This window comes from Sander lucioperca, chromosome 1 (assembly GCF_008315115.2).
Source record: "Sander lucioperca isolate FBNREF2018 chromosome 1, SLUC_FBN_1.2, whole genome shotgun sequence".
In the NCBI taxonomy this organism is placed as follows: domain Eukaryota; kingdom Metazoa; phylum Chordata; class Actinopteri; order Perciformes; family Percidae; genus Sander; species Sander lucioperca.
This window is the reverse complement of record NC_050173.1, coordinates 50,355,345-50,382,377: the sequence shown is the minus strand read 5'-3', so window position 1 is coordinate 50,382,377 and position 27,033 is coordinate 50,355,345. Positions and strand designations below refer to the sequence as shown.

At 41.8% G+C, this 27,033-nt stretch overlaps 2 protein-coding genes and 2 long non-coding RNA genes across 6 annotated transcripts in view; 3 read left to right on the top strand and 1 right to left on the bottom strand.

Annotated features, from left to right (window-relative positions):
• Positions 1-221: 221 nt before the first annotated feature.
• LOC116036472 overlaps positions 222-27,033 on the bottom strand; it is a 27,477-nt gene continuing 665 nt past the window's right edge. The window contains exons 2-5 of the long non-coding RNA XR_004101621.1: positions 25,008-25,010; positions 15,070-15,076; positions 6,546-6,556; positions 222-232 (exon numbers count right to left, since the gene is read on the bottom strand). This is a non-coding gene — a long non-coding RNA (uncharacterized LOC116036472). The remainder of the gene's footprint in view (positions 233-6,545; positions 6,557-15,069; positions 15,077-25,007; positions 25,011-27,033) is intronic.
• LOC118495901 lies at positions 3,586-6,657 on the top strand. Its single transcript, XR_004898353.1, has 4 exons — positions 3,586-3,673; positions 4,737-4,854; positions 5,944-6,153; positions 6,287-6,657. It is a non-coding gene; the product is annotated as an uncharacterized LOC118495901 (long non-coding RNA).
• On the top strand, positions 14,648-21,985 carry lpar4 (lysophosphatidic acid receptor 4). Its single transcript, XM_031279995.2, has 3 exons — positions 14,648-15,012; positions 19,599-20,384; positions 20,881-21,985. Exons 2-3 carry the CDS (start codon positions 19,809-19,811, stop codon positions 21,367-21,369), a joined length of 1,065 nt encoding a protein of 354 aa, XP_031135855.1. The 5' UTR covers positions 14,648-15,012; positions 19,599-19,808; the 3' UTR covers positions 21,370-21,985.
• Positions 25,908-27,033, top strand: part of LOC116036468 (probable G-protein coupled receptor 174) — a 16,041-nt gene continuing 14,915 nt past the window's right edge. The window contains exons 1-2 of one of the 3 annotated variants that reach the window (XM_031279994.2): positions 25,908-25,984; positions 26,338-26,528. The gene's annotated coding sequence lies outside the window, so the exon portion shown is untranslated. Of the gene's footprint in view, positions 25,985-26,133; positions 26,529-27,033 lie in introns of those variants that run through there. The other 2 variants (XM_036005399.1, XM_031279993.2) reach the window with 2 other exon arrangements.

Here is a 27,033-nt window from a genome sequence, read left to right as displayed (position 1 = left end):
AAAATCAGCCTACTATCATCTTAAGAAAAACTTGTGATTATCTTCAGTATGCTTGCAACGCTGTCTTTACGGGTCTCAGCTGCTGTTTAGTGTCCTCCTTAAGACCCGGAGAGTGAATAACATCACTCCAGCTCTCAGATCTTTACACTGGCTTCCTGTATGTCAAAAAAATAAACTTCAACATACGGCTGTTGGTTTATAAACCACTAAATGATTTAGTGCCAAAGGACATCTCTGAATCCAATTTGGATTTGGGACAGGTCTGCTTTCTGTTTAATGATTTTTATTGTTCTGTTTTATCTGTATTGTTCTATTTACTGAAATCCTATTTAAATTGTTCTTTTATATTTGTAGGGACCCTTGCTACTCGAAAACGTCCACTACGTGGCTGGGTGGATAATTAAACTATTTAAGACGCGTGCACTATGTGAGCCAATGCCAAACATCGCCAGTAAGCATTTATTTTAAAACTTAGGCCATTTCGCATACATAGAGTCCATTCATATGTGTAAACATCAAACAAAACCACATTAATTCCACTTTCCTTCTCGTAACATACTGCACGGTCAAAAAACTGTTTGCTCCCTTCTCTTCCCAACACCTGTGCCCAATTGGACATTGATTAAATCACCTCTGTCCCAGCCAAATGGACAGCGCCCTGGCTACCCCCGGTGGCGGGAGGATTAACAGCAACAAATAATAAACAAACCCAAATGGCTCTCACAATATTATATTATATATTATGTAAAGCAATTGTTGTTGAAAGGTGCAATACAAATAAACTGGCCTTGCCAAGAAGACCAAGGTATGTCAGCCCGTTATATCACAGAGACAAACAGCGGCTCTGTCTGCACAGGTCGGGGTCAGTCTGGTCAGCCTGTCTGTCTCATCTCTCTGTCTGGAGAACGAGTGCTCACCCATGGCTGCTCATGCTGCACCTATCAGTGCTGTGGGGTAAACAATTGCCGCTCGATCTCAGGCTGGAGCTGCCCAGTGTCTGTGGTCTCCCTCTGTGGCAGCACTGATCTGGGCTCTGCTCTGCTGTGGATGAGCTGGTGTCTTATCAGGTCAGAGCTGAACGCTGGCTCACAGGGGCTAAGGTCAGCTAGAGACGTAAACACATACACACTTAGGACCCCCTACTGCAGTCATGTTAATATTAGTCCATAAAGGCCATACAGCTCAAGACTCCTGTGTTGTACTGCCTTGTCTTTGTCCGACTCTGTTGTTAGGGCAGAGGTATGTATGGCACAAAGGGGCTGCCCCTAACCCTTCTGGAGCCAATGAATGAGAGGATGGACAAAGGCAAAGGGAGGAGAGCAAAGGATATACACTCATCATCGCATTAAAGGAGAGCAGGACAGAGGGGTTTGAAGAAGAGAGGAGATGGAGGGAGGGAGAGAGAGAGAGAGTGAATGGGGGAGTGCAGTAATGGCCTCTTTGTTCTGGTTGGTGTGACTCACAAAGCCTTGGCCGGGGCAGCACAGCTTAGTTACCGTTACCAAACACAGAGAATAAGGAGGGAGGAGTGTGTGTGTGTGTGTGTGTGTGTGTGTGTGTGTGTGTGTGTGTGTGTGTGTGTGTGTGTGTGCGTGCATGCGTGTGTGTGTTTCTGCAACCCAATCAAACCTTACATTTATTCTGGTTCATCCAATCATGAAATTGCAACACAGCTTTAGCTCCTCTGCCTTCACTTTTAGATGTGCTTTTCTGCCACAGTTGGCTGCTTTGACTGTCAGTACATCACAGGCAACCAACCATAAGTAGACCCATCACCTTTAATAAGGTGTCCTCCACTGTACAAATGGACATGAGAATGCTTTGTTCCACATAGTGTTTTTTAGACACGATAGTGGAAAAGTATGAGAGGCCGTACAGGAAGTAATTCATACTTCTGTCTTACACACACTATCATAATCTTGCATATACACCACTATACTCATACACAGGGCATGAAATTAACGCCCGCCCACCCGCCAAATGCGGGTGAATTTTGCAATTGGCGGGTAACACTGTCAATCTACCTGCCACATTGGCGGGTAGCCAATGAGAATTGAGTGATTCAGATGCGTAACCCTAGTTAAGCAGGGTACACGGTTGCTTACGGGCCTGGCCCAATCAGGGCCCCGCATCACTGGAAGACATTGATTGACAGCCGGGACCCCCTATCGCATTTTCATTACTCACACAATCCCAGCAGTCCTACGTGCAGACACTGACCAAGCGGGAGTGAGAACGGGTCAAATTCATTTCCTAGTTTCTGATATGAAGACGAGACGTGTGTGTGACTCGAACATCTCACATTTACCAACAAAACATACAGCGAAAGACCGTGCAAAACATTTCAGACCGTCCTGCCAACCTGTATACATTTTAACATCAATGTACGCTGTAACGTTTTTTTCGGCTCTCTGCAGCGGGCGAGGCTGCTCCGTTTCCCCCGCGACTGACGCGCGCACACAATCAGACACAAACACACACACACACACACACACACACACACACACACAACCACACACAATCACAGACACACACACACACACACACACACACACACACACACACACAACCACACACAATCAGACACAAACACACACACACACACACACACACACACACACACACACACACAACCACACACAATCACAGACACACACACACACACACACACACACACACACACACACACAATCACACACAAACGCACACGGTGGATGCAGGAAAAACGCAGATGAGACCTACAGGATGACCTAAATTGAGGACAGCTATGCTCGTTATTGTAAGTACTATGATAAGTTAAAGTCCAATAAGTACTTTATTAAACCATATGAATGTGTATCCCAGGCCAGGATAGGAAATTAACTAACAATGTAAAGAGCAACAAGCCACTGACAATGACAGATATGTTCATATTTGATTCATTCAATAAATTATTATTTTGTGTCTTAAATCCACCAGCCTTTTTCATATTATACCAACATTTGCAGCATCCTGAGCTTTTTTGGTAAGGTTACTAGGAAATCTCAGCCTATTATAATCCTTCTACATGTATGTTTGAGAGGGTATAGTCGTGCATGTGAGAGAGTAAAGTAATGTGTGTGTGAGAGTATAGCATTGTATGTGAGAGAGTATAGTAGTAGAGTATAGTAGTGTATGTGAGAGAGTATAGTAGTGTATGAGAAAGAGTATATAGTTGAATGTGTGAGAATGTATAGTTGTTTATGCGAGGGAATATAGTAGTGTGTGTGTGTGAGAGAATAGTAGTGCGTGTGTGTGAGAGTTTGATTGAAACAGAAGGGAGTTTGATTACTCAGCTCCTGATTGGTTGACAAAGAAGAAGCGGTATTTGACGGTCAAAATCAGTCATTATAATAGTTTGGCTGAAGTGGCGCTGTAATGGCCAGAGAGAGGCTAACTGAAGCTGTGGGTCTTCTAAATAATATTTTAGGAAATGGTGAGCTATTGTCAACGATGTCTCGACAATTAAATCAAGTCTAACAGAGCTCTGATTTGGAGATGCAGAGATTATTCAGGGGTGGAACTGCAAATCCAGTCAGACCTGACTCCAGCACTAGCGCTACTAGCTACTTCTAGCTAGCTCAATGGAACACGGAGGACCCCGTTACCAGACGAGACAGCATTTCGGTGGATCGTCGTCGAAATCCAGGAAGAGGTAAGTTGATTAAAAAATAGCCAAGGACCCTTTTTTATTAACGTCATCCTATCTGCAGTGTCCCCCCAAATTCATGTTAGCATGGTCGTGACGTTAGCGCTAGCGCTAGCTAGTTACTACCCAGATACAACACGGGCTAGCCATTTTCCATTGAAAACTCTGCAATATCTCCACTAGTGCTAGTTAATATGATCAAGCAAGTTTGAGCAAGCTGTGTGAAACAATTTCAGAAATCAGGTTTCAGAAATAAATCTGCTGTTACATGAGAGAGAAGACACAGTATCTGTCAAGCCCTTTGATTAACCACAGTATATGATATTTTACTGTACAAATACATTTGACTTTGACTAGGAGAAAAAGCTAGCAGCTAGCAGCAGCAGTTATGGAAGCAAATTGGTAGTTATAGTACCCATTGCTGTGCTCCTGTTATTCCATTTCAAACACATTGTAATTTGCTGTTCAATGCGCAGCTTATTACAGTGTAGTTCTGCGTTTCTTGGATTTCGTCTATCTTTGGGTAAGGAGACATCAGAGTAGGCTGTTTACAGCAAAGATAGCGTTAAATGAGAAAGCTCTAGCATCGGCTGGCTAGCTAGCTGAGTTGCAATCATCTGACTGGGTGACGATGTTTAGCCTAACTATGTGTGTCTTTGAGTACCATGAAAAGCGCTATATAAATAAAATGTATTATTATTATTATTATTATTAATAATAATAATATTAAAAAGTGCAGTCCACATGTTTACATATGTTTATTACAGTGAATAATAATCTAAATACTACTAAGTGTGGTAAAGCCACATATTCGTTTTTATATTTCTGCAATGAATCTGCACTTTAGTTTGTATGATTTATTTCTGACTTTCATATGAATGTTTACACCAGGCTTGGTCAGTGCTCAGTATACTACTGTGACTGAAGTAGTTAAATAAAAGATGTCATTCATATAAATTCATGCATCACCTAATTTCATCATCCCATCCAGGCTTGGCCTCCAGGAAAGAACAGTTTGTTTAATATATCTAATCTTGTGTTGTTCATACTATACAATGATTTATTACAGATTATCTGGCCAATACTGGGTGTCTAAGGACTTTGAAACGCATAGAAGACAAAGATCTCTTGGTGGAGGATATCATCATGTTTCAGGTGGTTCATCGAGCCAGTGGAGCACTTCAAAGGTTTGTGTAACTCCATTTTTTAGCAAACATAATTAACCCTTCTAAGGTGTTCATATTTTTATTACACAGCCAATGTTCCCGGGTCTGGTTTACCCACCACATTATTAGGCTTTTAAATTAATACAGCCGTAACAATTTATGTCAAAATACTTAACAGAGGTTTACTTTAGCTCAATTACCAATGATATATACATCATTTATGGTTCATATTTGCCATTTACATTTACACTTATTCGTTTTTTGTGAGTAAACAAGGAAATTCAATTATAAAAAAAGTAAAAAAAAAATAGAAACAAGATTTTTGATCATTATTGGTGCTTATTTCTTAGAACTTAATCAGAACAGGTAAAAGTACTTGAAATGTAACAATTTTGTAACTTTGTGTGGGAATAGCAGGTGCAGAAAGACAACATAGTTTCATAACACCTACACTCAGACATGCACACATACAGACGAACAGACACACAAAGAGACGCACAGACACACACACACACACACACACACACACACACACACACACACACACACACACACACACACACACAGCAGGCCCAATTAGGAGGAGGACACAGTTAAGTTTCATAGCACCTACAATTATTACATTGTAATAATTACACTCGGGTCCAGTAGACCCGAACACCTCATATGTAATAGTTATGTGTAGGGGGTTGTACCGTGTGCAGTCATTGAAATATATAAGTTATTTTTTGTGTTCTTCACAGAAAATGAGCCAAGGCCAGTGAGTTTGAGTTAGAAGAAATAATAAATAGCATAATTTTTCTTTTAGCAAACATTGAAAACGGGTCCCACAGACCCAAACACCTTACAAGGGTTAAGAATAATTAAAGATTTCAACATATATTTTTAAAAGCCAGTGTACAACCTTACAAACACTCCGAATAAAGCCTTGCATGTATCATATAAAATAACTTAAAGAACATCACGTTTTAGATAGTTGTCAATGACAAGGCCTTTTTGCATAATCAAAAACACTGAACTGCCTTGTAAGTCATCCCTTTCATGTGCTGTGTGATAATTTATCCAGTTTGAAAACAGATATTTGTATCTTCCCATGATACATTTTTACAGATTCCGGGATGAAGACCCTTGGTGTTCTTGATGCAATAAGAATGCACCCAGATGCTTTCAGACCGCTGTTTTGTCACGAGCCATCCCCACTCACAGCTGATGTACTAGAACAGCTCTTTGAAATTTGACTGTCAGCAGAGGGCAGCAACAAAAGAAGGGCAGAGGAATGGGTGGTTGCATTTTGGAGGGACTACCTGCTGGATGTTGAGGGTAAGTATTATTGCTAGTTATGGAATAAAAATCTTTTCATATGCCCTTCTGTCTGTCTTTGTCTTTCCCTCCTTTTTAAAACATGATAGGTTTAATTTCTTTTTTGGTGTTCTTTGGTGTATTTCTTTTTCAGAGCAAGAGGGACCCTTGCAACTTGGGGGTATCCTGGCCTTTGCGACGGGAGCAAATGTAATTCCACCCCTGGGCTTCTCCCCACGACCTTCAGTGGATTTTCTCCATGAGCTGCCCCTCAGACAAGGCCGTCATTTACCCCCTGCAAACACATGCATTAACTGCCTGCGGTTGCCAGTCCTGAAAAAAACTATGGATTTTGCATTAAAAAACACTCAGGGATTTGGTCAGGAATGACTTCCGAGAACTCCTTAACATACATTATTAAAATCTGTTGCCTGTTGAACTTGACTAAATTGATGAGCCATCGTTGTCAATAACTCACCATTTCCTAATACATTATTAATGTCGTGTTTAAACAATTGAAAATGGAATAATCATTTAACTAAAAAGGAAACCATTTTGTTATTTTATTTTATTGTTCAACATTGTGAAGCAGAAATTGTCACTGGCCTTGGGACAAAGACCTTCAGCTCTGCACCAAAGCTTCCCTGATTATCATCCTCTTCAAATTGCTGGTTAATTTAGTGCAAGAAAGAGATTGTCCGAGTATAAGCCTTGAGCTCAGAAATTTCCAAAATGACACTGTCATGTCCCAAATTGTCAGTTTCACAATTCTCTCAACACACCGCAGTGTATCAGTGAAAAAGATAGCAATGTTTTCCTCATTACCATTTACTTCCACAAATAAAAACTGACCTTGAAAAAGAAACTAAATAACATAAGAATAAATTTTTCGTCCAACAAGGTTGTTTTTGTCCTTAAAGTTTATGCTGCTTGATTTAAATGTTCCTTGTTCCTCTGAGTTGGTGCTAGCTGTACTTTCGAAGCAGCAAGCCCACCAGATAATGATAATTTAAAATGGCCCCTTGCCAATGAGGACATGAGAATTTAAACTGTCTTCCTGATTGATCAAACCAACTTCCTTTTCAACTATACTCTCTCACACACACTTCTATACTCTCTCACACACAACTATACTTTCTCTCTCACATACCCAACTATATGCTCTCTCACACACTACTATACTCTCTCACATATACTACTATACTCTCTCACATACAATGCTATACTCTCTCACACACACACACTACTATACTCTCTCATATACACAACTATACCCTCTCATACATACATGTAAAAGGATTATAATAGTGTGTGTATGAGTATAGTGGTGTATATGCAAGATTATGATAGTGTGTGTAAGACAGAAGTATGAATTACTTCCTATACGGCCTCTCATAGAAAAGTGCTAATCAAGACTGAAATATTTGTATAACTATCGAATGAATTACCATTGTTAGAACTTCCCTTAACTTCTCATCTAGCTCCATTATCAGGTCAATATTTTAGTGTGTCCAATACCAAATACCTGCAAAACTAATGACATTCCCATCAGCCTCAGCTGTACTATGTGTTTAGTGCCAACTAGTAAATGCTAGGCAACGGCAACATTACCATTACCGATAGCATTGAAGCCACCAAGGCTAACAATTTAGCTAGCTAGCGAGTGGGTAACATAATGCAGGAAATGCAAACACTTGATGACAGAGGAAAAAGATGAGGCTGGTGGATTTAAGACACAAAATAATAATTTATTGAATGAATCAAATATGAACATATCTGTCAATATCTGACTTTAACTTATCATAGCACTTACAATAACGAGCGTAGCTGTCCTCAATTTAGGTCATCCTGTAGGTCTCATCTGCGTTTTTCCTGCATGTGTGTGATTGTGTGTGTGTCTGTGATTGTGTGTGTGTGCGTGCGTGTGTGTGTGTGTGTGTGTGTGTGTGTGTGTGTGTGTGTGTGTTTGTGTGTGATTGCGTGCGGAGGAAACGGAGCAGCCCCGCCCGCTGCAGAGAGCCGACAGAATGAAAAAACGTTACAGCGTACATTGATGTTAAAATGTATACATGTTGGCAGGATGGTCTGAAATGTTTTGCACGGTCTTTCGCTGTATGTTTTGTTGGTAAATGTGAGATGTTCGAGTCACACACGTCTCGTCTTCATCTCAGAAACTAGGAAATTAATTTGACCCGTTCTCACTCCCGCTTGGTCAGTGGCTGCACGTAGGACTAAAAAAAGATGAGGCTGTCGGGAATATCAACATTTTCCTTAGACATAAAATTACAAAGAACTCTATAGAGGGTTTTCACCAACGTCACGTTCTGGGCGGTAACCTGGATGCGCGGCCATATTGGAGGCACTCGGTGTAACCAATTGAATGGAGTAATGGAGTATTGTGCACTTTGGATACTTTAATACTTTATGTCTAAACAACAGAAAAGCTCATCAAAATGCTTGGACCACAAAAAAACGTGCGCTATTTTGAGAAATTACAGTTTACTGGCGGTACAGATCCCTACGAGTTGGCTCCCTCTTCTTGGATCCATGGCGACCCGGTGATTCTTCCTTCAGTTGCATATCCCGATATAGTCAACTACCTGGTTTTCTCGCCGAGCCCATACACAGCAGAAGACCTTAAATCCTACAAAAGTTTGGAGGCTTATAACCAGATGGTGTGTGGATGGGTGAGGGAGACGCAGTACCAAGTCATTAACGACCAATGTGTTGTGAAGGCCAAAGTAATTAATGCACCTTCAGTTTGGAGTGTGCTGTGATCTCCTATTAGACCTGGGGACAAAAATCATTTCTTTGGTTTTATTTACATTGAGCGGCAGGTTATGCCTGTTGCACCACTTCACTACCTCTTCTATCTCCTGTTTATAGATAGAAATGTCTGTAAACATGTTGATGTTTCTGCAATCATTTGTGTATATTATAAAAAGTAAACGAGAGCTTACACAGCCTTGAGGGGCACCTGTACTTATGTTCAGAGTATCAGAAAGAGTAGAGTTGACTCTTACCTGCTGCTTCCTGTCTGTCAGAAAAGAACCATACTATCTAATAATGAAGGGGTTCACCTCCATCTGTTGTCATTTACATAACAGTGTCTGAGGGAGAATACAATTGAATACAGAGCTGAAGTCCATAAATAATAATTGAACATAAGATGATGGATTTTCTGATAGCTGATAGTGCAGGGGTCAGTAACCTTTACTATCAAGGTTACTTGATATTTTTTTTAAATAATCTGTCTGGAGCCAGAACACATAACATAAAGTCAGCCTTATAATGAACATAACACAGTATATTTAAGTCTAAATTAGCCTATAAACATTACTTAAAGATCTAAATGAACATCCATTAGTATGGTGATGTTTATTGCCATTTTTATGGCCCTGTCTTTGCGAAGAAGGGCATATCTTTAATTTTCTGAATAATACCAATTTTGTTTGGTAAAGCTTTAGTGCGTAACTTTTTGATATTAAGAAACTCAAGTCAAGATAATGACCTCTTCTGAAGAGTCCATCGTGTTCTTTTAATCCTCCGTGTCCTCCTTGGCTACTAGCAACTGTGTGGGTGGGTGGGGGTGCGTGCGCGATCACAAAAGGCTTGTATCATGTGGACGCGCCGACAGTTTTGTTGTCATTACTTAGAACGGCTTTGGAAGTCTTTTAATATGACTTTTTTGTTTTTTGCTAATCTCTCATTGCAGATTAGCATAGCGGTAAACCAGCAGCGTTGTAGGTGAAAGCAAATTAATCTGTTTAAGCACTGTTAAATTCTTAATTTTTCTTCAAGACTTTTCTTTTTTTTTGGGTGGATTTTGAATCCATGACTAGTCTATGGAAACTCAAGACTATTAAGGTTCGGCAAAATTTAAAGGGCATGGCTAATGCGCCAGGCTGTAGACGTAGGCTATGTAGGCTATGATGCACATTTTACTTGACTAAAATGTTATATGAAGACTGTAAGAATCACTTTAGGCCTACAAAATATTAAATGAAATTCAGAATGTTAAAAAAACATTCACTTCCATATAACTTTTTGTCAAAGCCAAAGGGAGCCACTGGCTTAAGAGCCGCAGTGACCCCCTCTAGTGGGTCACTGCTGCCAAAATTATGTCTTTTCCAAATTAACAGGAAACTCTTTCAAAATATTTGAAAATGATTATAAAGCAATACCATATTTGAGCTGACTAAATCAAGGAAAGTACTGTAATCATGTTCTGAAACATCATTAAGGAAACATGTTTTTATCACAATGTGTGACTCATACTTCTTTTAACACATGCACTTCAACACCAACAATCCAGAGGTCAAAGACATCTGGTGGTGTTTAATGGCTTGTGTGTGTGTGTGTGTGTGTGTGTGTGTGTGTGTGCATGTTAAACGTGCGTGCATGTGCGTGTATGTGTGTGTGTGTGCGTGTGTGTGTGTTTCTGGCAGCTTATGCAGTAAGCAGGATGTCCTGTCCTCCCTGCTGCTATTGTGCAGTGGTCAGCCTGCCAGACGCTACCCCCAAAGACCACTTCCCCTCTGTCAAGTGCCTCTGTCTCTCTTGGGCTCACCCACGCACACACCCCCACACACACAGCTCCATGCCAGCCTGAACACAATGGGAATTGGTCCAACGCCGCCCTGTCACCTGACTAAAAATAACTCCTTTGGTAGCCTTAGACATGAAGATTGTAGTGTAACAATGGTGTGGCAGGACTTTGATCAGCCAAAATAGCAGCCAAAATAGCATTGTGCTGTTATTCTGAGGCATTACACAGTTCACAGTGGTTGGTGTGAGATTCAGAAGATGTCACACCCACTTTGACCTTTAATTATACTGCCTTCTCCTTTAATTCACTGCAAGTATACAAAATTATAAATATTTTTAACGTTTATACATACATTATGGTCTAATGCAAGTCACTTGTTGGTATAAGGACAGCCTCTTCCCATGAAAAGTTCAGTTATTCTCTGATGTAAACAAGCATTTAATCTCAGTTTAATCTACTTTAATTTATCAAATGCAGTTTAGGAACCCTCTAGACTAGAAAAAGTACAATATCCTAAAGTAGAAATATCACAATTGTATGCTCATTTTTGCATTTTTTTAAATAATAAGCATCATTTTTAATGTTGAAACTTGTGGAGGTGGTGGCTGGGTTTGCTCATTTGTTAGAGCAGGCGCACATATACATAGAGGTTTATGCCTCGACGCAGAAGGTTCAGGGTTCGAGTCCGACCTGTGATGATTTCCTGCATGTCTTCCCTTTCTCACCTAGCTGTCCTGTCCATTAAAGGCGGAAAAGCCCAAAAAATAATCTTAAAAAAAAAACTGGTGGAGGTGGAACTAGACTACTTCATACACTGCGTTGTAACATAATCTATAGCAATACATCATATTGTATTTGTTGATCATGTAAAATCTGAATCTGCAAAGAAACTAGTAACTAAGGCTGTAGAAGGTAATATAATGAAAATACTCAAGTAGCCTATAGCGCAATACATGAATAAAGTTACTTTCGACCACTGGTCAACGACACAGCAGAAATGTCCATCACATTTATCTACTACAGTGAGGTTAATAAAAAAAACAGCTATGTATATTAGCCTATATCCGTGGTTCCCAAACCTTTTTTTACGTCAAGGACCCCTAAACTGACACAAATTATACCATAGACCCACATTTGATAAGATTTCATCCCGGGGGCCCCCATCTGATTTTTGCTTATAGATGTTTTATTAACTACAGAAAGTGTATGAAACCTGTGACCAAAATAGTCATATATTCTGTCATTGTGTTACTTTTGAATGGAATAATAATGAAAACTAGAACTGCAAGCAGTTATGACGGGGCCCAAGCCACCCACGCCAGTTGCCCCCGAGCGCGCGTAAGCGGAACCCGAAGCCGGGCGGCGGGGAGGCAAACGTCGCGAAATATCGAGAGGCGCGACGCCTGCGGTACGTCGCCGTTGGAAACGTAGCGGTCAACAGTTCACCTCCACGCTTATACGGACTACCTTTAAGTATTCTCTACAATAAACAAACTTCTTAACCCCCCTGACCGCAGGGTACAGCAGAGAGAAATGAGAGTGACCGAGAGGGTGGAGGGGGGAGGCAGGTGTGGTGGTTGAAGGAGCAGGGGAGGTGGTCAAGTTGTTGCAAATGGCGTCATAGGCGCCGATTTATGTTTTCCTCCGTGGGTGCTTTGTGGGAAATTAAGCATCAATGCCACCTACATAACCAATCAAACTATGACAGACGCTCCACTTAGCACCAACTGCAATGTTTAATTGCACGGTATCGCCGCCTATGAATGGTGTAGATTTTGGATTGAAAAAGTGAGAAAAAAGAGTTGCATTTGTCCACTGTGAAGGTAGTAGAAACTTTGTCAGGTGGGTTAAGAAGTTTGTTTATTGTAAAAAACCAAAGGAGCACACAAAAGTAAAAACCAAAACCTAACGGTAAGAGGCAAACATCAGTAAATATTGACAAGTGTGAGCTGCAAGGTCTGTGGTACATTTCCATTGCAAATATCCCATTAACATTGAGTAAAAGGGCCAAAACTCGTCTACGTTGATTATTGCGTCCCCTAATGGCCAATCTTCGCCAAATTTGGTACAGAGCCTCAGAGCGGCATGCCAAACCAGCACCACAGTTTCGTGGTGATTGCTTTTACCGTGACAGAGAATCGCATATGCAAATTTCCCATTTAAATGCATTGAGTTATTGGCCAAAACAAATAAACGTTGCTTATAGCGCCCCCTAAAGGCCGATCTTTGCCAAATTTGGTACAGAGCATGATAGTGGCATGATGAACAATGATTCCGAGTTCCTTGCTGATAACATTTAATTTGGCCGAGATATGATATGATATGTTTGTGCTAGCTAGCTATGAAAATGTGTTTGGTCGTCAAATGCGCATACTTTAACGTAGCAAAATTTCTTGAGTAACTTTTGGTCAAGTCCATCTGGAGATGCTACCTACCAGGTTTCGAGCTGATCCGTCGCACGGCCTAGGACGAGTTTGAAAAAGTTGGTTTTGCGCATTGTGCGATATTGCGAAAAAGATTTTAAGCAAAAATGGGCGTGGCCTATATCATGTGATTCAGCTTGATTCAACGAACACGTGGATGTATGGGTTTCTAATGTGGGATGTGTAATGTGGGAGTTAAAGGCAAAAAACCATTATAGCGCCACCTAGTGGTCCACATGTGTAATTTTTGGTAGGTGTGGTCCATGACCCATTGTCTATCTACCCTGTAAATTTAAAGTTGTTCACATTAGTGTAAGTGGTGAATCTAGACTTGGGTCCCATTGGCCACGCCCACTTTGACCCCTCAGTACGCAACTCTAGACATGGCCTCAGGAGTGTCCCTAGATGGTTCCCATCAAATTTTGTAAAAATCAAATGAGCCGTTCATGAGATATAAACTTTTTGTACTTGTAGCGCCCCCTAGTGACCAATTTTCGTAAAACGCGTGGGGGACCTCCAGAGGGTCATGTCAAACAAGAATCTAAAGTTTGGCGTTGATAGCATGTATTTTGGCTGAGATATGGCAAAGTCGGTGTTTTCATAGTTAGCTACACAAATTTGTTTGTGCGTAATATGCGAAATTTTTATCCTATAAAAATTCTTTTCATTAACTTTTTGTCAGGTCGGTCTGGAGATGCTACGGTCCAAGTTTCGTGCAGATCGGTCGCACGGTCTAGGAGGAGTTCGAAAAAGTAGGTTTTTGATAAATCGCGATTTTTCACGCATAAAAGTCTAGGCGGAAATGGGCGTGGCCTATATCACGTGATTCAGTTGGATCCAGGGAACACGTGGATATATGGTTTTTAAATGTGAGGTGTACGGTGTGGGAGTTATAGGGCCAAACGCGTTTTTTCTGCTATAGCGCCACCTAGTGGTGGAAGTGGGTCAATTTTTGCGCCTGAGGTCCTTGCGGAGTTTCGGACCAGTCCTGAAAACGGCAACCCCCCACCATGTACGGTTTAGGCTGTAGTCGGAGTTTTAGGCGGAGAAGAATAATAATGAAGAGGAAAAATCAGTAGAAAAACAATAGGGTTCTACAGCCCTGCTGTATGAACGGCATAGCTTTGCTATTGCCCGTTCTTACAGACTCGGGCTTGGACCCCTAATAAATGATTTGTGCTGCGGACCCCCTGTAACCCCCTCAAGGACCCCTGGGGTTCCCCAAACCCCACTTTGTGAACCACTGGCCTATTTAATAAAAGTGTGTTTCTGGGGGCGACCTCTAGCTTACACAGTAAGAACGTGAGCCCCATGTAGGCTGAGTCCTTTTTGCAGCGGCCCGGGTTCGAATCTGACCTGCGGCCCTTTTCTGCGTGTCACCTTTCCTGTCTATCCACTGTCACTCTGAAATAAAGGGGAAAAAATATCTTTAAAAAAAAAATAAAGTGTATTTCTGGTTAAACTGTGAGCTCCCCCCGTCCTTCCCTCCATCCTCACACTCCCCTCCTCCCCCTCCCTACTGCCCAGGCGAGGGGCTATTGTCTCGTTTCCTGTGGCCGTGCAAGCAGCTCTCCATGTACACGGCGCATCACGCCTCGCGCACAACCCCCTCCAGCCGGGTAAGCAGGCGCGGTGGACGTGATGTGGTCCCATTCCTAGCGGACGGACGGAGCGAGTCGTCGGGATTAATTGAAGAACTCTCACCTGCAGTGTTTGTTGTCGCTAATTAGCTTAAAAGCGCTTCCATGACTTCTTCGTGCTTGTCTGGTACAATTTGACTCGGGACAGCTGGAAACTACGAGCCAAAGAGACTGAGCAGCACCAACACATTTGGGAGAAGAAGTATGGAGTTTTTCTTCTGACAGCTGCGCCGCTGCACTGCTGCCAGACAAACATCAGTGACCAGAGGTGAGCTGTCACCATCCATTCAGCTGCCACTAATTCTAGTCTGCTTTGTCTTCAGACAGTAACTCTTTTTGTGTAGAGTTGACAAAAACTTTTTTTTTTTCATTAGTTGAGAATAAACTTTGAGTAGCTGCTTTGCACATAAGAAATTTAATGTAACGTTAGGCTACTGGTTTAGCCATAAAATCCGAGGTGACGAAATGCAGCTAGCTTAGACTGACTGAACCACTACTGTGGTTTAAGCACACAAACACCTTTTAATACAGGCTAATGCAATTTACTACACAAATAATGTGACCTCTACACAGCCCCTTCAAGAACTGAACTTTTTTGTATGCAAGGATTGATTATAAGGGATATATGGTAGATTTAATATGCATCACAAGGCTTAACTCGTGTTTAGGGGCACAGAACAATTTTCGGTTACACTTTACTTGAAGGTAGCTACATAAGAGTGACATGACACTGTCATGAACGTGTCATAAACGTTTATAAACAAGTCATAAACGTTTATGACATAACGCTTCTTTTAGTGTCATTCGGTTTTTGTCATAAAAAGTTATGGTTAGGGTTAGGGTTCGTGTGTTTATGACAGTGTCATGTCACTCTTATGTAGATACCTTCAAGTAAAGTGTTACCCAATTTTCAGTAGGTTCATGCAAACTACTACATCACTCTAAATTGCAGCAGTGGTGGAAGAAATGTTACTTTCTTTAAGTGAAAGTTGCAATACCACAATGTAAAAATTAAATAGAAGTCATTCAAAATGTTACTTAAGTAAAATAACATAATATTAGCATCAAAATATACTTAGAGTACTGAAAGTAAAAGTACTCATTATGCAGACTGACCCATTTCAGAATAATATATTACATCACTGGATAATGATTAGTGATGCATTATTGTGTAAGCATCACCAATGTTGCAGCTGGACTAGGTGGGGCTAATTTCAGTTATTTTATATACTGCTGGATAGCTTATTCCATATTAATTTATTAGTTGATTTATATTTTGCATTAATAATCTGAATCTGCAAAGTAACTAATGTCAAATGAATGAAGGTGAGTTAAAAGTTAGATATTGGCTTCCAAATTGCAGTGGAGTAGAAGTATAGAGTAGCATAAAAGGGAAATACTCAAACGCACATGTATCTCAAAATTGTACTAAAGTACAGTACTTGAGTAAATGTATTTAGTTACATTCCACCACTGGATTGCAGTTAGCCTCAACACTTAGGTGCTGATTGAATCCCAATCTTGACAGCGCCTCATTTTTCTCCACAGTCTCATCAAAAACTATTGGGTTAATGGACCAACAGTTTCAGCTCCGATGTAAATTGAACATATAAACGTTATAAAGAAGCGTTTGGAGGACTGCATATTCATGTATTCATGATGGTGGAGTGTGATGTAACTTGAGACCTAATTCTAACAACACCTTTCTGATTAAAACACATAAACCTAGAAACTAACTTCATTAGCTCTACTGGCTGTAAGCATTGAAGATGTTGTCTCGAACACTGCACGCCTGGTTGTCCTGCACCTTCAACTCTCCCTGCCTTCTTCCTCCCGGCATGTGAGAGAAAGGAACAGCTGGATCTGAGCTGAGCCTGAACTCGATCTGTTCAGATCAGTGGGTCCCAGAGGCCCGTTTCTGTCACTGCTGCGGCCGACTGCGGGGGGAAACCCTTTAACTGTGCAGCTGTCCACGACCTGTACATGAAATCCACACAAACACACACACACACACACACACACACGCACACAGGTCTGAAATCCCTCAGCAGGACTCCTAGAAATCATGCAATCAACATGCTTTAAATGTGTCTCTGCTACAGATCTGAAGTAGAGGTGGTTCTTGTCTCTTACACATAAACTGTGTAGCAGCCAAATGCAATGTTCTATAGAGTTGGCTTCCTTCAGAAACAACATCAGCTGAATATGAAGCCGGCACTGTCAGAGGTCCTGGGACTGAGCCACAGTACACAGAACTCTACAGTGTGTAGAGTTCGTGTAGAGTGTGTGTAGAGTGTGTGTGTGTGTGTGTGTGTGTGTGTGTGTGTGTGTGTGTGTGTGTGTGTGTGTGAGTGAGTGTGCATGCGTGCGTGCGTGTGCGCATGCGTGTGTGTGTGTGTGAGGACTGGCACATGTAGTTTGTAAGTGTTTGCCTGCGCATATGTAAGTGTGTGTTTGGTGCAGATGGGTACAGTGAGGGTATTGTGAGGGCCAGTGGAGGCTTTCTGGGAGTCGTGTGAAAACGCAGTAAAGATGTCACATTGCAGCTGGCACAGGACAGGACTGATGGACTGCTTACACTCACAGAGTTGCCTTTGTGTGTGTGTTGTGTGTGTTGTATGTGTGGTGAAAAGACCGATCTTTCCAGAGACACTCAGGATTTTTACACTGGATGCCAATTATAGGCCTATAGGCTGACCACCTCACTGTTGCATAACACAAGATGATGCCAGTTTGGCTTGTTAAATTGGGTGCTGTAGCCATTTAGATTTGCACTCCCATATAGTTAGAGGACTTGGGAGAGAGATTTTGAAAGAAAGATAAAGAAGGATTGTCACAATCAACACAGCAGAGGCTGAGAGTCCTGAGATTTTTAGTCCTTAACAGAGGTCAAGCTCCACAAATGTTGGATTTCCTTGATAGACTTTCATCAGACCGTCTCCCTGCCGGCTGAACAGCCAATCTTTCAAACTCGACATCTTTAGTTTTTAAGACACAATTTGTAGCCCCTTATTCCAAAGCGAGACATAACATTATGAGGGTTATTTTTTTTTTCAGATTTTGGAAACCTCTATTCAGAGCTAACCTGACTCCACCAGATGGATTGCTTCGCATTTGCTCGGCATATCCATCTGGGAACTTTCTGTTGGAGAACTTTTGGGAAGGGGCGAAAATCCTGGTTAGCTGATTGGATAAACCATCTGTCTATCACCACCTATGTTGGTGATAGACGGGCCAAATCAACCAATCAGATCAACGATATGTCAAACTCTTGCCAAAACCAGTCAGGAGAAGAGCAAAAACATCTTTTCAGGTCACTGGACGCGAGATCAGGACGGTCTCACGAGGCTAATTCAGAGCTGCAGAAAACATTATACAACAGTTTTACGTGCTGCGCAGTACTTGTCCTGACTAGTGAAGTGAAATAGATGTGGTGGAGTTTCCTTTTTAGATTGAGAGAGACGTGAAGTTACCTCCACTTTTGTTTTGGCTGAGTCACTTAAATGTTCAGCGATTCAGTCCAAATACTCCACACCAATTGTTTGGCACACGTCTTTGTGGTTCAGTTCGCAACATTTATTTGCCAGCAAAAAACTACTAAGAGAGTGTTTGTGAAAATGTACAGTGTTGCAGTTGCACAGTAGGTGCAATGAGATAATGTAGCTTCTACACTGAAACAGTGTAGTTTGTTGTGCTGATTAATGCCTCTGTACGTGGAAGGTTTGAACAAAAACACAAATCTGCCATCACTTAGTTGATGTGATACATATTGTGTTATTTGTTATTACATTGTGTTATTTGTCTTACAAAACAGTTTTCTGACATGATCAATAACTCTTTGGTCATCACTTCCGCGATACAAAAAAAGTTGATTGTGGATGTATTCCCAACAATCTAGTTCCTGTTCTGACACAAATATTTCGCTTTGAGTGAAGGACTAGAAAACGCATTGTCTTTTACAATGTCAAATCATTTGAATTGTTCATGTTTGACAACAAAACTATTGTATATCATGACAACCCTGCTGTGTGATGGTGGGGGTAGCAGAGTTATTTACTTCCTTCAGTTGCAGCTCAGCCTTAGATACTTTCTGAACTTTTGCGGTTGGAAAGGGGATTTGACACTGGTCTCTTTTACATCTGCTGAAAGGAAGTATGTCTAACCACCTAATCTACAGTACACGTTTCTGTCTCTGGCAGCCATTTACCTCTCACAGTCCTGATGACGGCCTGAGTGTCGCATGCCACACTGCCATGTGAATTGAAACCCTGTGGACAGATGAGACTTTATTTATACTCACAGATAAGACAGGAACTGCATAAAGGCATACACATGCTGACTAACATGCAAATAAACTGAATGTTACAGCCATGGCAAAATTGACTAAATGCAAGTTAGAAAGTTGATTTTTAAGCATTTAAAATGTGTTTTCCTTCTCTGCAAATGATTTTTAAATGTATACTGCTTTACTTTGCTTCACTGTGAAGGCTGTCAGACACATTGATAAATGTTATAAAAAATATGTGACGGTAGTATTATTTGTAAGAAAGAAAAAATGGAGGTGTTTGCATGTTGGCCAGATGTCTTATCAGAAACATTCCTATCTATATGCTATCGTTCGCTGTACATTCGAGATTCAGTTGTTTAAAACTCCCACTAGTGTAACATGGAATAAATGTTTACCTTCTATACATTTAAATACATTAAACATACAAATGTGCATGATGTAATGGTTAAAGATATACACGTTTTACAATATGCTTCATCTTATGGAGAACTGGAGTTGTTTGCTTCTCGGGCTGTAACTTTTAATAGCGAGGAAGTGACCGTGTGCTTTTCCTTCTCTCTCCACAGGATGACTGACCATCCCCGCAGCCGTGCATCCTGACTGTCCCCTGCCTCCATTTGTGTGTCTGAATGTCCACGATGACTTGGAGGAGACTTGACGGGTGGATCCCCTGCTGACACCTCCGGTCCCCAGATATCCGCCCCGACTCCCCCCTTTCCTGACGGCTTTGGTGTACCCTGTTTCTGTGGAGCGCCCTCCCTCTTAAAGCTGCCACCATGGCTAGCCTGGTGCTCAACGAGACCGGAATGGAGGACTGCGGCATTGACGACTCCTTCAAGTACAACTTGTACTCGGTGGTTTACAGCGTGGTCTTTGTCTTAGGCCTGACCACCAACTGTGCCGCCCTCTTTGTGTTCTGCTTCCGGATGAAGATGCGCAACGAGACCACAATGTTTATGACTAATTTAGCGCTATCCGATCTAGTGTTTGTTTTTACGCTGCCGTTCAAGGTCTTCTACAATGTTAACCGCCATTGGCCATTTGGAGATGGACTGTGTAAGGTCTCAGGAACAGCCTTCATCACCAACATCTATGGCAGCATGCTCTTCCTCACCTGCATCAGCGTGGACCGCTTCCTGGCGATAGTCTACCCGTTCCGCTCCCGCTCCATCCGCACGCGCAGGAACGCGGCGCTGGTGTGTGCCGCCGTGTGGCTGACCATCGTAGGAGGAGGGATATCAGTGACCTTCTTCTCCACCATTAACAGCACAAACAGAGCCACCACTTGCTTTGAGGGCTTCTCCAAGAGCACCTGGAGGACCTACCTGTCCAAAATCACCATTTTCATCGAGGTGAGTGAGGAGAGACAGGCTCTGATAGTCACATGGACACATATTATCATAAGGGCTGTGTATCGTTAAAAAATATTCAATAGTTCCTTTACAATACTTTCTTCCATACCAACTTCATAAAACAAAAAGATATCACATTAGGGCACAAATGTTTTTATTTATGTTTCAGCTCCGACTACGTGAGGCGTCTCTGTGTAACGTAGTTTTTCCTGCGTGTCTCTGCATTATTAGATCTTATTAGAAGAATGCTGCATGCTTATTGGCTCACTGACGCTGATGAGATTTACTCCTTGGATATTGAAATTGGGTATTGAGTGACAAGGCATTTTTTGATACTCAATACTTTAAAGGCAATTCGGTCGGTGCCTAAAAAGTATTGAATTTGGTGCCTTAGCATTAATAAACTTAGAAATATACTTTTTTTTAAGTTAAGCCAACCAGAGACATAGCAGTGATGTACTTTTTTTATTTTGTTATGCTTCTTATTGATTTCCAGGTTGTGGGCTTCCTTCTCCCCCTCCTGGCCAACTTGGTATGCTCCTTGCTTGTTCTGCGGACGCTGCGGCGTCCGATGACTGTTGGTCATGGCTGTGACAGCAAGAAACGTGTCCTACGGATGATTTTGGTCCATCTGGGCATCTTCATCATCTGCTTTGTCCCTTACAACTCTATCCTCTTCCTGTACGCCCTGGTGCGGACCCAGGCCCTGGCTAACTGCGCGGTGGAGCGCTTTGCCCGAACTCTTTACCCCATCACTCTGTGCCTGGCCAGCCTCAACTGCTGCCTGGACCCTGTGGTCTACTACTTCACCTCAGAGAGCTTCCAGAAAAGCTTGACCATGGGAGGCAAAGGGTCGGGCTCACGGCCCGAGAGTATCCCCCGCAGCGACACTGAGACCCAGGACACAGAAAACACTCTCCCCAGAGACACACACACTCTGGCCAGCAATGGAAAAGAGTCAAAGGTGTCTGAGAGTCAGTTCTGACTCAGTAGGGACAAAAGACAGTAAAGAAGGACAGTGTGGGTTTGACAGGAGCTCTGAATTTGACAAATAAAGCAATCAGCTGTTTGGTCCTGGAAGTGACAAAACACATAACTCAGCAGATTAGTTAAGTCCTGAGGTAAGTCCTGAGGTATGGCCTGGGCTTTACGGATTAATCCACCGCTGGAGCGCATAGGAATGTATCTGTGTGTGTTTATTATGAGAGAACACTACAGGGATCAGAGACCCAGCCAAACCAGGACTATTGTCCAGTGACACGCAGAGCCTCTAAAAGAGACTGCAACACATTATCACTCAGGCTTAACACACACAAACACTCACAAATGCACTGGATTGTGGATAGAATGGAGATATCCATCCACATTGTTGAAATATGCTGTTTAGTACTTTTGTAACACACTGAGCCCTTACGTTTTATTGTTATGAAGTTGAAGCTTTCACAGCACATATATATATATCATTTTAGACATTAATGTTCTGACACTCTTTAGTGTGGTGAGACCCATTGTTGTTATAACACAGCAGCGCGCTGACCTACTGAGTTAAATGTGTCTCATGTTGACGTTTTGAGGCCATTAAATGTCTGTTTCAAATTGCATTCGTGACTGAATTTATTATTTCTGTCCCCCACCTCGTGCCTGTTGCTTTGGTCAAACATTCTGAACCAGCCTTTGTCAGCATGACTGTAGGTTTGAACTCACGGAGGAGTTTTTTTTTTTACTCTGGCTCCTCATTTACATCCAGCGGTCAGAGCAATCTTGTTGTGCGAGCAGAATGCAGCTCTGATCCAGTCGAGGACCTTGGCCTGTGTGCTGTGTCACAGGCCAAATGCTTATTATGACTGGAGCAACGGTCCATTGTTTGCTTCTGAATGAGCTCTCTCTGTCTTAATCTGGCCTTAGACTGCTTAAAGTCTCTTACACACAGCAATGCACACACACTCCAAAGTACAGTTGAACACTGTTGACTAAAAACCTCAAATCATCGTGTTACACCGCACGTAGAGCAAAACAGTAATGTCAGCAGATCCAGGGGTTTGCCTGTATGAATTTGCGGTGCATTTGGTAAGTAGTTTTATCCAAAAGGCATCAGGTATGCCATCAGAACATACATTTCTATCACATAGGATATAACTAACTGACAGTAGGCTAGCTAGGTTGCAGAGCTTTCATTCCCTCTTCAACTCTTTATTGAATGAACTCATGTACAGTCCTAAAAACAAAATGCCAGGGAGTAAACAGCACAGTACAGAGAAAGTGGAAAGATTCTCAGAGAGCTATTGTGATGCTAGCATGTTCCCGGCTTGCTTGTGTGTTGGCCTTTAACAGTGACAGTATGCTCACTGTAAGGACCAGCAGCAGGGTCGTCTATATGTTTCTGTTTGTACTGTATGTATACAACAGGCTCCTGCTGAAGAGGGGGACATTATACATGATGTTAGTACAAGTTGTTTATCCATTCCTTCACAGAGCCATGCAGAGTTAGAGATCTGTGGCCTTACTTGGGAATGCCATATGCCTCTATACCTGCAGCAGCAGTATGTACACTGAAAGAGAGAGAGAGAAAATCTAGTGATGATGACTGATGTGACCATGCAGCAGCAGAGACAGACAGACAACAGTAAATGGACTCTTCTGGAATTAGGGTCAAGGGTAGCAGAGAGGAAGACTAATACACTGGAGTGGAGAGAAATATTGCAGCAGAAGACACTCAACCCTTCGAATGTGTCCTTTAATGGAGCAATCTGCCCTTCTTCCTGTAGCAGAAAAAACTGCACACTGTGGCTCAGAATACTGAGGGAATTGGCCTGTCCTGACCTCTAGTGGCCATAAGTTAAAACAAACATTTTAGTGAAAACACCAGAGTAGACTCCACAGACTATCATGTGTTCATTTGCTTTCAACATGTTTCTTCATCAGAGATGTTCACGTCATTTTTTGGAAGTCCAAGTCAAGTCTCAAGTCTCTGGCCATCTGATCTGTCCCTAACACTGTATTGTTAAATCTTATGAATTCAGAGCATGTCCTGTAGCTACCATCCATACAGTACAGTATCAAAATCAGTTGTAGGATAACTTTATGGGGTCTACTGCAATACAATCTGAAGAAACATAAATTAAGAACTCTGTTTCATTTTCATAACTATTTTTCAACATTTTGGTATCTGCACCATAGAATGCATGTTTGTCTGTGTTACTAACTGGCTGTAAAGCCCAACCTCATCATGCATTACACTTTTCAGTGTTCAAAGTGTGAGGGAAACATCTGTATTGAAAGTTAATACACCAACCATGGTGCAAACATGTGAGAACTGATACTTTCTGTATTGCTATTTAACAACAACAACCTGGTGAAATATTAACCTAAGTCTGTCACATCATATGGATACAACTATAAAGATACAATCTGCCTGTTCCCAGCATTAGCACAACACTTTGCAATGGTTAGCTTGTTACCTGTGACGATATATGCTAAATGTAACGTCTCTTTCACATTAGCAAGTGACTGACCTATCTGGGTGCGTTTGGAGATGCCTGATGAAGTTCTACGTTGTTGATCCGGCATCATTTATCTTGGTGCCACACACCTTGCATGTAGCTGTTCTCTTACTGCCACTGTTTACCAAGTTATTGAAAGCAAACTAATGACAAAAGGCACAACTCCGGGAGGACTTGGTGTCGAAATCATCAATGCATTTTTTGATATATGAGTGCGCGCACATAAGGCATAACGCATGCGTTACGTTGCACATTATGGCAAAGGGCCGGGGACATGAGGCTCGTCATACGTTTACCCAACATATATGCTCCAATAAAAGAAAATAGAAATACATGAATACATTTAGATTTAAAAAGCAATAATTGCATGAAAACAGGTTGTTGACGAGTCTCGAAGCTCGAGTCGAGTCTGAAGTCACTGTTTGTGCAACTTAAGTGCGACTCGAGTCCGAGTCTCAGGCTCGAGTCCCCATCTCAGTTCTTGATTATCATTTAATTAAATTAGACTTTATTTGTATAGCACTTTTCATACATATACAATGTAACACAACGTGCTCTACAGAATCCACACAAAGAGATAAATGACATAAAATGTCAAAGATGATTTGTTATCAGCCTGTACTGGCTCTAAATGAAACCATATGCGTTGAGGTGAAACCACACAGAAGCAGCCCCGGAAGCTGCACAGGCCACGCATGTGCCTGGCACAGCCTGGGAACCTGTCAGCAGTCGTTTTCTCTGGGTGTGACTTCACATGCAGTGTGATGTGAAACTAAAAGATTAGATGAAACTGCAGCCATTTCGACTAACTGTGGTTTTGCATTTCATAGTCAGGTAAAAAAAAGATGATACACATCTGAAACCATAACTGTATTATGAAAGGACAAATAGCCACTCCTTGCTATCAGTAACCTCAGGAGAGAAGTTTCAGAGGACGGGAAGAGCGTGACTAGAGTCTCTCAAAATCGGACTAAAATCTTTTAAACTGACCTTTGTCGATCTGAAATGAAGACAGATTCAGCAACTGCATGGCCTATTTCTCTCTTAAAATGTTTTCAGAATCACGTTTCGGTGAACTATTTTAGTCCAATATGAGATTGTATTCTGAACAACCTGCCATGACAGTCTGGCTCTGAATTATCGGAGAAACCAGACCCATGTGACGCGTTCGTCCAATCAGCTGCCAGTTTTCATTTTTGGGCGACAATACAGATTAGCGCCACCTGCTGTTATGGAGACGTATTACGTCTCGTCGCTTTGGTGTGTTCCGAGGCACTTTTTTGACCAACTCGGGGAGACTGATCAGTCCAACTGCCTTTTCTCCCGACGTTTGGCTGTCGGCTCTGTGTCTGGGCCTTAAGATGCGTTCATATCTATATATGGACCTCTTCACATCCGCCTCCCCACACCTACATTCATGAATAAAACCAACCGCATTCCGATTCTAACAACATATTTCCGTTTTATGCTAGTTAGGATAGGAACTTTTTTTAAAGCCAGGCCTGGTTTGTGGTAGTGGACAGTATGGATACTGTCGAAGCTCAGCATCCAAATAAATGAACCCCCCCTTTGTAAATCACAGGTCGCTAGACACAGTGCCCTCACTGACCAAGGTGCAAACTGACCAACTAACCAATTTATAATATGCAAATAAGATTAAGAGAATAAATCGTTATGCAAGTACTTTTACTTTTAATACGTAAAGTACATTTAAAATCAGGTACTTTTTACTTTTACTTAAGTAGGGTTGTCATTGTGGTACTTCTACTTTTACTAAAGTAAATATGTCTCTGGTCATTTGTACTTTTACTTAAGTACTTAGATTCAGTACTTCCTCCACCACTGCTAATAAAGCACACATGAAGAGTCTACACCTCTACGCACAATTAATGCTGTGTTAAACAACAGTTTTAAAAAAGGAAGTGTAGTATCTGATAGGGGAAGCGGTTGATGCATTTTTTTTTATCTCCAAACGTTGCAGGATGCAAACAGAGACAGGTAGTACTCTGCAAAACAGTAAAGTAGTGTAGACACAAATGGCATGCCCTCAGATTCTGCTGTGTCCACCCACCAGAACCACTGCATTAGACATTTACAGAGGTAAGAGAAAAATAACATCTGTCTCCCCATCTGTTTGTTTTCTTTTAGATCAATGTCTTTACCAGGAAGTGCTGGTTTGTTGTATTCTTAACCACACACTCACACTCTGCTTTTGCCCAATACTGCGTGCGTCTTAAGTTTAGCTGAGTTGTTTGGGCTCAGTGACATTACAAACGGTAGAAAAACACTTGCACGCATGAGGGCAGAGCTTCCCCTTCGCCTGATCACACAGCCCACACCAGACGCCACCACCCCATGCAAACACATCCAAACAGAAACCACATCTTTGGCGGGTTAATATAGACTCGCTCACATGCACACACTGACAGGTCTCTGCTGCTTTCGTGCGACAGGAAGGTTTGCTGTTGACCCCGTTTGCCACTGTACCGCTCGAGGAGGAGAGAGTGTCTGGGCGTCAGCCTGCTGATATCAGACAGACAAGTATGAAGCTGCTGGAACATGTGGTTGCTGGTGGTCACTCCTGGCTCTGAACACTCCCCTCCGTCCATCCTGATCATTACGGGAGACGACAGAGAAGCACAAGGTAATCTCACAGTTTGGGTTGAGAGAAATAATGTATGAGACGGTCACACTGCTGTTCTTTGTCTGAACATTTTGTGGTCAAAATCACATTTTGCTGATGATAGGGGCTTTGTTATTAAATCCTCTTTTACTTAGCATTCGAAATGTATTACTGTATAATGTATGTCAAAATGTATCAGTATGTATGTATTACTAGATTTATTTTACAGGCATTATTCAAGGTAAATTAGGTGTTAATGGTATTATTGTCAAATGTCTCTGCTGTTGTCATGCAGGCTAAATTATATCACTGCAGCACTGTTTGATGCTTTTAAAATGTCATCAGGGACATTTCACTTTGAGACTGAAACATGAGACAATTTGAGAAACTGTTCAAATGAGTTTAAAAATTGACAATTTCCCCTCGAACCTGCCTACGTATTACTTCCTTAAAGTCTGCCAACGTGGTTGCGTAACTCTTAACTGTACAGGTGACGTGAGGGAATCCGTTGACTGATAGCCCGCGG

Excerpts from the sequence above, each read along its gene's own strand:
- lpar4 (XM_031279995.2), top strand. The coding sequence starts at position 19,809 with ATGGCTAGCCTGGTGCTCAACGAGACCGGAATGGAGGACTGCGGCATT. Across the intron at positions 20,385-20,880 it reads AAATCACCATTTTCATCGAG|GTTGTGGGCTTCCTTCTCCC; the intron begins GTGAGTGAGGAG and ends ATTGATTTCCAG.